The 11193-nt window shown below is 41.9% G+C and overlaps 1 protein-coding gene across 1 annotated transcript; it reads left to right on the forward strand.

Moving 5' to 3' along the window:
• Positions 1-517: 517 nt before the first annotated feature.
• Positions 518-9858, forward strand: LOC103528869 (von Willebrand factor D and EGF domain-containing protein). The gene is made up of 5 exons (XM_030445760.1): positions 518-784; positions 4527-4622; positions 6847-6951; positions 8083-8178; positions 9749-9858. The coding sequence occupies exons 1-5, from the start codon at positions 547-549 to the stop codon at positions 9856-9858; spliced, it is 645 nt and encodes a 214-aa protein (XP_030301620.1). The 5' UTR covers positions 518-546.
• Positions 9859-11193: the final 1335 nt, after the last annotated feature.

An 11193-nucleotide genomic window follows, 5' to 3' on the forward strand; every position in this document is an offset into this window, starting at 1 on the left:
ATGTCAAGAGCAGTGCTGCCCTGGAAAGGGGTGGAAGGGCCAGCAGACAGCACACCCCGCTGACAGGCTTTATGCTAAGGTGGGCTCCTTGACCTGGGCAAAGTTTGGCTCTGACAAGTGACTACCTCGTGGCCGGTCTTCTGCCTCTGGTGGGTTCTGGGCCCTGCTGCTGTCCCTCCGAGCCTGGTTTGCTTCATCCACTGCGGCCGAGTCTTGCGGGCACCCCAGCCTGCCTGACAGGACGCCGCTACATTTCCCTGGCCCTGCCGCTGGCCCTGCCCGCGCTCTGGTAGCCCGCTGGCTGTCGGGGACACCCGGGTGGGGCTTCCAGCAGCCGTGATACACCAAGGGGGGCGGCGAAGCGAGGCGGGGGGAGGCCGGCGCTGCTGTGGGGGGTAAGGAGGAGGAGTGGAAATGATCAGAGAAAGGGAAAGCGAGGGGGGCGTGAAGGAGCGAGGGGGGTGAAAGGGGAGCGAGAGGAGAGCAGAGGAGGCGGCGGGGAGCCCCAGACAGTGGCTGCCGGCGGGCGAAGCGGGCAGGCGGGTCATGGCGTGGCGGGACGGCGGCGGAGGGGTGCAGGTGCCCCGCCTGCTGCTCTGCCTGGCGCTGTGGGGGCTGTGTCACGGCGGCGAGGCCGGCGCTCTGCCCGCCCGCGGGGCCGCCCTGCCCTTCGGCTTCGGCCCGCCGACCGCCTGCAGCCCGCGCTGCCAGCACGGCGGGCTCTGCCTTGGCAACGGCACCTGCCTCTGCTCCAAGGGCTACGAGGGCGAGCTCTGCCAGCACGGTAACAGCCCGGCCTCGCCCGGCGTTCCGGGGTGCCGCTGAGGGGGGAAAGGTGGCGGGTTGCGGTGGGCCCGTCGGCGAGGAGCTACCGTGGGGTGGTGGAGGGCGGGGAAAGGTGAGAAGCGCCGTGGGTCGGCGGAGCCCTGCGGTGTGGGCACACACCGCCTGCCCGCGGCTGGACCGACCTCCGTGGGGGGCAAGCATTTTGGGGCCGAACAGGGCTGGGCACTAGTACCTGTGTGAGAGCTCTTGGCCTTCCTGTAGGGAATCCCTCCGGGAAGGTCTGGAGAGCTGGAATGTGAATGTGGTAGGAGGCGGTGGGGGTTGGATGGCAGGAAGGATGCAGAAAAGGTGAGGTGGAAGACGAGGGGCAGCGACTGCCGGTTTCTGGTGAGGTGAGAGAAGGACACAACCAGAAGCCAGATCCCTCATGAAGACACTTGGGTAAGGGATAGGCCCTGTCCCAGCCATATTGTCTATAGGTTGTGTTTTATCGTTTGAATGTTGGGTAAGTGTCCACTTACTGGAAAGGCTTCTGCATCAGCTTCCTTTGATCATTTTTTCTGTGCATGTTTAAATATTCGCCAGTGTAAGGAATGGTGCTTTTAGGGGCTTGATAGTTTCCTGAGCCTGACCCACAGACCCAACTGTACATCCCGTTCCTATGGCAGGAGACTTAAAGATAGGGTAAACTGAACTCTCTTCCTGTTGGCTTCCCAGGGGAGACAAAGTATCTTCAAAAATTTTGCCCAATATGCAGAAGTAAACAGTGCTAAGAGTTTCAGCTTAAACAGTGTTTAATGTAACATTAATTTCCTATTCTTTTCTTCAAAATTTAACTGCTAATAATTGCTAAAACCCACTCCACCTCAGGAGAAAATCTTTTGCTTTGCATCTTGTCCTGAATGAAGATGTAATGTAATTTGTATAGTATTTCTTTGAGTTCTCAATGCCCTTCATCTAAAATGTGATTATTTTTTAAAAATCTGAGCTATGTTGCTGAAATTTTCATTCAGCACAGCAATAATTCATGGAGTGTTGTTTTATTTAGAAGCTAAGGCTAGCAGGTAGTGACAAAAGATGTATAGCTGATGTGCTGCATAGTGGGGATGGGTAAGTATGAATCCAAACAGCTGTTGGATCCTAGATATTTTGAAGCTTAGAGGAGGTATGAAAGGCTGTTAAGAGATGCACATCCATTCTAGAGAGGTGAACTGTCTGGTATTTTTAAGGCAACCACTGAATGCTTTTTCTCGTATGGTCATCAGTGCAGGAAAAAATGCATAAGTTGAGGTTTCATCTCGTGTTCTGAGATCTCTTGTTTCTTCCTCCCTCTCACCAAAAATATAGAAATAATGGATGAGATCTGCCTCTCTGAATAGGGGTGAGGTGCTGAGGAGTGTGTGTTTTTCAATTTTGCATTGTTAGTGGAGTTAAAATACATTTCTGCTGTCTCTAGCCTTTTCTGGCTATTGAGATGGCTTAGAGGGGAAGGAACAAAATCTGTAAATAACAAAAAGTGAAAAGAATTTAGCTACAGGTGAAGGCAGTTTAGAAAAAGATGTATTTGGTCTTAAGCAGGTGGTCTTCAAAGTTACTTGAATGTGTGGTTAGTAGCCACATGGAGCTAGTTATGTACACAGATGCTACGTTCGTTATGGGGTTTGGAATACCCTAGCCTGTGGGACTGAAAAACATGGAGGGGAAAAGTTGGGCAAGATTTCTGTAGGACTGGTTCTCTCTAGTTGGGTGGGTTGTTCAGAGTTTTTCCTGATTAACTTTCTTGCTCAAAGGGTGATTGCAAATTACACAAGTCAGGTGTAGAGTGGTTCTGGTAGGCTCAACTGTAGTAGCTGTGGGTAATCCAAAGAGGTCTCTGAACAGAGGGGTGTTGTAAAGTACTTCAGGCTGCTCTCAGCATAACCTTTATTCTGGTGAGGCCACTGGTTTCATGTCGTGCTGTGAAGCTGCCCATCAGATCACTCCCATTCCCTGGAGGTACATTCTTGCTTATTCTTGAAAGTCTGAGGGGAGATGTTTTGGCAAAGAGTTAAAAAAAATACAAGGAAAAGCAGTACAGGTTGGAGGATTTCAGATCTATCTTTAATTCTTAGACACAGCCCCTGCCCTTTATTGAAATCCGTGCTTTATAAAAGGTATGTGCCTGATGGAAAGACTTTTTTCAGCTCTCTTCTGAAAATTACATGTTTTGCATAGAAAAGTATTGAGCGTTTCAAATGGTAAAAGCAGTTGAGAACAGTAGAATAGGTTCACAGTACTGAATGCAGGTACCCTTTTGGGATATTATTGCTATTCTTTTGTTGTGTTTTTAATCCATTTCATGCCAATGCTTCCCACTTGCAATGCTTTATTTGTGCAAGTGGTATATTTAAGTATTAGATCCTCACAGCAGGGCTGCTCTCTTACTCTGTGTATGCAACTTGATGGTGATGTTAAGATACCACTGCCATATTAGCAACTTTTAGCATAAAGAGGTAAAATAAACTTTAAAAAACTGTATGAAATAACACAGAAGTAGTTTTTCTTAAATTGAGAGCATTTCAAATTAACTGAAAGCATCTGGTAAAAAAAACAGTTATGCAGAGCTTTGTGCTGAGTGGTTCTTTCATACATGTCTGTGTCCTTTATTTGCATGCAAATGCTCATTCTGCAGATACTAATGTGGAAAGTACTTTATTCTTCAGTAGGGGTGCTCAGGAGTGCAAGAAGAATGAGGACAAAATCAGTCCCATGTTATTTACTGCTTGTCTTTTTCCTTTTCTTCCTTCTGTTTCAGATTTCTTACCCATACAGTCAAAGGATAAAGTGTAGAGATCTCATCTCACACCTGCAGTTAATTCAGATGAGACTCTCTGAAACATACGGGTTTCTAAAAATCTCTCTGTGAATAAGCAAACATTTTGTCAGACATCAGGGCTGATTCAGGAATGATTTATGAGTATCAATATGTGATAAGTAATTTATTGTCAATCTGACTGGAGTTACACAGAATTTTGCAAAATGAAGATTTTTATTTGTGCCTTATCCAATTCGTCCAGGCTGTTAGCAATGAAAAAGTTGCAGAATCTGTGATGATCATGGATACTTTTGTCATAACTGTAATTATTTGTAGGGCCTTTGGTTACATTTATCTGGGATTATATCTGAACACACAACATTTCAGAAAGGTCTGTGAGAGATCAACTGAGGAAAAAAAGAAAGAGGGTGGAGAAGAAGGAAGTGCTGACTTACTTATGAAGGTATTTTAGAGAATAGGCATGATGAAATGAGCATGTAGTTTTTCTGGAGAGGTATGTAGCCTGATATTAAATGTTAATAATCAGAAAGTGCCACTGAAGCTGTAACATTTTTAAATTAATCATTTCTTCTTATCACCTCTTTTCTCACTTTTAATTTCTTCGCTTCAACTACCAAGAACTTCTTTGGCAGTCCATCTGTGTTCCTTTGTTCCTTTCCAATATATGTCTCTCTGTCTCTCTTCTATTCTGTCTCAGATCCAAAAGCTTCCTTAGTTTTGAGTGTTTAAAAGCATAAAATGGTGATCTCTGTACAAACAATTTCACCTGGTTGGCAATGTGGGATGGTAAGGCAAATAAATCTTAGGAACTATAGAGAAAAACTTGAGCTTAGGGGCTAAAATAATGTTGGTTTCTTATGGACTTGTTATTATTCTGCTGAACTTCACCAGTATTTCACCAAGCTTTGTTTGTTGTCTGTTACAGCAACATGTTATCCAAAATGTAAAAATGGTGGAGAGTGCCTCAGACCTGGAAAATGCAGATGTCCGCCTGGCTATGGGGGTAGATACTGTCATAAAGGTGAGTAAATTCCAAACAAATTTTAGCTTGGAAAGACAAGTTTGAAACCAGACAAAACTAATTTGGTGCTTCTTAGGTCTAGGATTTAATGCACTTTGAAACAATTATCATAATTCCTTAGACCTCTGACCATACTGTCAGAAAATACTTGGCCTAGAGGCTCTGCATGCTTGCAGGAGAATGGGCTGGAGTTTATGTGCTGAAATGTGTTGTGAGAATCTGAGATAATTTTGTCCCTTTGAAAAAAACCCTTCTCTATGTGTTATGTAAATATGTTGCTCAGCTCCATAACGAGTCTTTCTAAATAATTTAATGAGTTGTGTAGATTCACATTTCTGCATTAGGTGGCTGAAACTTGTGTAACCTCTGCAAGATGGGAATATTGAGGACAAGTTGCTAAAGATGTATGTGACAATGTCTTGTCAGTAGGTGATGGGAGGTGACAGAGATGCAGAGCAGCTAAGGGCAATTTGTATGGGTTTGTGAAGCCTACTGAAGACATACATGGATTGGGAAAGGAAACCCAAGAAAAAACATTGTTATAAATTAATTAGAATACTGATGATAACTTGAGTTCTGGGATAGAAGGGGAAGCAAACTTGAAAGAATTTGAGGGGAAAGTGATATTGTAGGCAAGATGATGATGTTGTAGGCAAAGTATCTCGAGAGAGAAGGAGAAGAAAGCTGTGTTTTCCTTTCAGAAGAAAAGCCTCAACCTGGCCCTTAAAAATTTTTTAGAAGTTCTCTTTGAACTGATGCTGATAAATTAGTTGGGCAGTCATCACTTTTCTGAGAAGTTAAGAATTCTGTCTAACTGGTCACAGCACCTAGCAACACCTCATGGGATTCTGTGTTTATGCTTGATGTTTATTCTATGGGCATTTTTGGTTTTTCCTTCAAATGTGAAATAGCTGCTGGAGTTTACTTGGAGTGTAACCTATTACATATTAGGGGAAGGAACTCAGCTAGCTTCTGCAGCTCTCTGGAGTCTTGTCATTGGTTTGTCTGGAGTTGGGTTTTGCTTTTTTCTTGTTGTTTGTGAGGGGTTTTGTTGTTTTTTGTTTGTTTGTTTTGTTTAAATAAAGTTGTATATAATGTTTTTTGAAGAAAGCATGACATGAGTGTATCTAACTTGGTAACATCTACATCTGCAGAAGCTCACACTGTAGCTCTGGGATGTTATTGAGTCTGAATGAGAATTCAACTGCCAATGATCTGATACTGATATTATTAACATTATGGAGGAATAAGAAAGATGAGCAAGTGTCTTAATGCAGATCTGTATAACAGTGATGTTGTATAAAGCAGTGGGAAATAACTGTCCATTGTGAGTAGAAGTAACAGTGTTGACACCAGTGAGGTAAACTGGATCATGGTCAGAATAATTTCCCAGCAAAAGGATTTATTTTTTAAAAAGTCAACTGAAAGTGTAGCTTCATGAGGTCTGTACAGAAGAGGGAACTTGACCTTCTCAGAAGAGCCTTAGAAAGAGGGTGAGAGGTGCTATTTAAATAGGAAAATACTTGTGAAAGGATACATTTGATTGTACAGAACAGTAATTATTCCCTGTTTCAATGATGGCATACACCAGAGTTTATAGCAGTCATATGTATGGTATAAATAATGCTTCATTAATGAGGCTTTCAGGGCTTTGATGTGTAGAACTGTTCTGGAATGAGGAGGCTGACTTAAGATACTTGCTGGTCTTTGGGGAGGCACCACTTGACTATAGTCACCAGCTCACCTGTCAAAATAATAGCCACTTCTTCCTCTTGTTATGTGTAGGTCCCGCCAGGTAAGAAAATATATGAATCCTTGACCACATTTTACTGACCTACCATCTGTGATTTGGCAAGATCAATAAGAATATGCATGTCAGTAGTTTGAGCACTGGTGTAGCTGAACAGCTGGTTCACAGCTGGGGAGGATCTCTGCCATAGAGATAATCATGTTTGTTTGCTGGTACTCTCAGGCTAAGTGCTCAACAAGCTTTCAAGCACATGCTTAATTTTGGCTGCATTTTCAGTTGGCATTTGCAGACTTAGTTCTGTCACCTTCACTCTCTCCCTCCATATGGAACTGTGCCTTGCTCTTGAAAGTTGAAGTTTTCAGCCTTTGCAGATGTGATAAAAGAAGCAGTTGATGAGAGACCAGCTGTTTAATGATAATTATTTGAATTCCTATGCTGCTGCTGAAATGTGCTGCCTATGCTGTTTTTCCACAGTAAGCTGTGAAGGAGGCTGCCAAAATGGTGGGGAATGCATCTCTGTCAATGGAGTTGTGAAGTGCCTTTGTGCTTCTGGCTGGACAGGATCAAGATGCCAAGAAGGTGGGAATCTGCATTCCTGTGCTTTGTTTGTAACATAGATAACTTAAATGCTAAGAGTAGCTAAGGCCTGTAAACAAGTCCTGATGACAGTCTGAGGAGAGGGCACTGGAAATAGAAATTATGTGCTGGATTCCTCATTGGAGTAGTCTCAGGTTGCTATCACTGCATTCTCAAGAGCAGAATTTTTCTTACTTGTTTAGTTTGTACTGAAAATAATATACAACCCCCAAAACAAATTAAATTCCATCTTTGTGGGTTGACTTAAGAATTAAGTTTGAAGGAACTCTTCTTTCAGTTAAAATGCCTGTGGGAAAACAGTCTGTGGAGGCTTAAGGATTCCATGTGCACATCAATATGATTGTATGAAATCGTTTATTAACAACTTGCAGTCACTTTATATAGAGAAGCCTTGTTTACACCATCTTATCATGCAGGTGGCTTTGTATTCCAATTACACATACCATTCTCATGGAACCTTCTTTTCACATAATTATTTTCTTATTCTGTTGCCAATTAAGTTATCTCTTTCCCATTAGCTCATTCTCAGAAAGCCTCTAACTAGGCCTCAATAACCATTAACCCAATGTGGCCTAAGGTGAAGTAAGTCAGGATTGCTCACAACCTGTATATTTCTGAACTGTTTCCCCAACAAATGCTTGTATTACTTTTCTGTTAAATAAGGATAAAAAGGTGACATTATCAATAGCATGGATCATTCACAGTGCCTTATGTATTTACATAATGAAAATATTCTATTAATAAAAAATATCACTGCAGTAACAAAAACATTTTAAAGACCTTAAGAGTCTAATAACTGTGGAAATGTCACCCCATTGCTATTGAAATGAAGGACCTGAATTACTGGTGCATACTCAGATAGTGTCAAATTATTTTGCATTAAAATGTCTATCTGCTAACATTTAAACCAAAATTCTTAACAGAGTAGATACATGTCTTTGTACATTTCCATGGTCCAGGAAATGCCTTTATAGTTATACCAGTTGAGTATCTGGCCTGGAAGAAAATTAGTTTTGCCCCTTTGATTTGTATCATCCTGAATCTTTCATTCTGTCAGAAATCTTTTATATCAGTTTTATAAATCCTGCTGACTTACCCATCCTTTTCTTCTAGCAATTTGTCCTCAAGGTTGTCGGAATAATGGAGCTTGTGTGGCTCCTGGGATTTGTAGCTGTCCAGCTGGATGGGTTGGTGGAGCATGTCACTTAGGTAAAAAAGACTTCTGACATTTTTTGTTTACCCTTTTCTTTACTTGTTTGATTTAGCAATATAGTGTTCAACTCTTCAGTGCCTGGCAAAACTGCTAGGAGAGTATCTTAAAATAGTAAATGAGAGCTGCTGGGGATCTTACAAGTACTCACAAAGAATAGATGGCTTTCCAATTTGGTCAGAAAGACAGAACTTTTCTAGTTTAAGTAAATTCAGATTCATGTTTTGGTTGTCACAGAATTCATTACTTGATATGTCTTGGCTGTAATTCTGAAATATTTTCTATAAACCAAGTATAAAGAACTAAAATCTGCCATTACAGAAACCCCATCACTACTGATGTGGGTTAGAAGCTTCATTAAATTTTATGGGTGTTGAAAATTGAAACTTGCTTCTCACTTGTAGGAAAAGTCAGCAGAATCAACTCCAGATGCTCATAAAAGGAAAGCTGGCTAATCAGGATTAGTGCTGACTGACATTCTTGCTGAACAACCACTTTCATTTTCCCAAATTTTGATTCACAAAAGCAGGTGATGATTATAAAAACCTCAATCTACCCTTCTCTGCCCAGGGCCTTGTGTGCTCCTATCAGCACTACCCTGATGCTAAAGGCAACAATCCTGAGACTGTCAAAAGGAAAGGTTTTTTGGTTTTCCTTCGGGAAACTGAAAAAAAGCTCATTTAAATGTTAGTTTTGAAGTTGATATGTTAGGTGCAGTCTCCTGATTAAGTGCTCTGCAATTGTAATTTTTGTGTGGCTGTGGGAACGCAAATCAGCTAATGCGAGTTCTGCAATATATCTAGTTAAGCAAACATTAACAAAATAATACTTTCTCATTTGACCAGTAGACTGCTTGTCCTTTGTTTTCATCAGTGTCTCAAGATGGAGGGTGACATTAAAAGTTAAATATAAGAGATGTAGAGAACTTACAAAATGTTCAATTCTCTCCATTCTCTGCACCAGCAAAAAAATGGTAGAAATGTTCAGGTTCTTAATGTCAAAATATTCACTATCCCTAAACTAATTAGGTTTGCATCCAGTTGGTACAGATGCTCAAAAGCAAATTGCAGCCCCTGGTTTGTTAACTGAACTGGTGTGTAAATAGGGAACAGTTGAAGTTCTGCCCACTCAGTCCTCCTCTGCCCTTCTCATAGGTAGAGGGGGAACAGAAGGGCAGAGTGTGATCATCAGCTTGTGTGTGGCAAGTGTTTTCTCATAGATCCAAAAACTGGCTTGGATAAGTTTCTGCAGGAATTTTTACTGTTCCCTCACTTCTGTGGCATCATCCATCTCAAAAATAGCCTGTGCCTTAAAGAACAACAGAAATGGCAATATTTAAAAAGGGGAATGGAGCACGAATAGGACTAGATGTACTGTGGCTGTGTTCCAGTGAAGGCCATGATGCCATAAATTGAGAGGCATTGCTTTTCAGTTCTTCCATTATGCTTTTATTTATACTGTCCCAGTGTGGTCACCAGGGAACAATTCCTGGTAGCAGAGTGAGACAAAGAAGAAAAATGATCTTGTGTTGTGCTGAAGACATATTGTGTACTTGGTGTCCCATTTCAGCTGTATGCAAACTACCTTGTCAGCATGGAGGGAAATGCATAGCTCCAAACGTGTGCAGATGTCGACTGCCATACTCTGGTCTACAGTGTACAAAGAAAAGGAAGGAATGAAGCAACTTCAGCTGCATTTTCTTCATGTAACTCTTCATGTGGAGATGAAATCTGCAGCAGTGGGGGATGTTAAAGCAAACATGGCAGCTGATTTCAGATATCTTTTTGTTTTCATTATATTAAGAAAATTTTTTTTGGTATGAAAGAAAAGTATTGCTGATTGTAATAAAGCTGTCAAAAGTGTGTGTAGTGTATGGCACACAATTTCTTCTGTTCTTTTTTTTTTTCTTTGTAAGCCAAAGTATTAAACCTTGGTTGATGCAGCTGACCTTGAAATAAAATTGATTCCTCAAATAAAACTACTTCAGAATAGATCTATAGTCTTGTTTTTGATTTCCTCCCCTCTGACTAGAATTATTGCATTATATAAATGATAGGGTTCTTAAAAACACATGAAACAAAATGTCCTTAATTCAGATCAACAGATGTGGATTATTTCAAGTATAATATACCTTCAATAACATTGCACAAGTGCAAGAGGAAACTTGCAGTTTACATCTTTCTAGAACACCACCAGACTGCAAAGCCTGGTTATTGCTTTATGTATGCTTCCTGCTCTTCTCCCCTAATCACATTTGGGTCTTCATCAGTTAAGTAGTATTTTAAAAACTTATACAATAATTGTTCAGACAGTTCCACTGTTACTTTCTAAAAGCTTAATCCACCCTGATACCCTAGAAGAGTCTAATTCTACAGTCACATTATCTGATCATCTCTCATATTCCAATCAATTTCTTTCCTTATCACAGTACGATAGGGAAATGTGTTATCTCCCTTCAGGAGATGTAGGCATTGATGATTCATTCCCATTTAAGCCTGTGTTGTTACAGAAGCAATGCAATGGGAGGCTACAGACTGGCAGTCAGGAAAGGTGTCTGTCCCAAATCACCTGTGTGCAGGCTGTGTTCCTGTTTGGCCTCATTTAGCTGTTCCCACAGAATGGTCATGGTTGGCAAAGACCTCTAAGATCACCACATCCAAACGTCAATTATTGGAACCTTTTGAGCAGGCTGTAGATCAGACTGAGACTCCTGTGTGTGTTCTTCTGTGTCTCAACTGTGCTCAAGTGATCAGGTGACCCGCCTGCTGGATGAGGGGAAGGCTGTGGATGTGGTCTACCTGGACTTCAGCAAGGCCTTTGACACCATCTCCCACAGCATCCTCCTGAAAAAGCTGTCAGCCCACAGCTTGGACAGGGGCACCCTGTGCTGGGTTAGGAACTGGCTGGAGGGCCGGGCCCAGAGTGGTGCTGAACAGGGCTGCATCCAGTTGGCGGGCGGTCACTAGTGGTGTCCCCCAGGGATCAGTGCTGGGCCCAGACCTGTTTAAAATCTT

This window comes from Calypte anna, chromosome 2 (genome assembly GCF_003957555.1).
Source record: "Calypte anna isolate BGI_N300 chromosome 2, bCalAnn1_v1.p, whole genome shotgun sequence".
Lineage (NCBI taxonomy): Eukaryota > Metazoa > Chordata > Aves > Apodiformes > Trochilidae > Calypte > Calypte anna.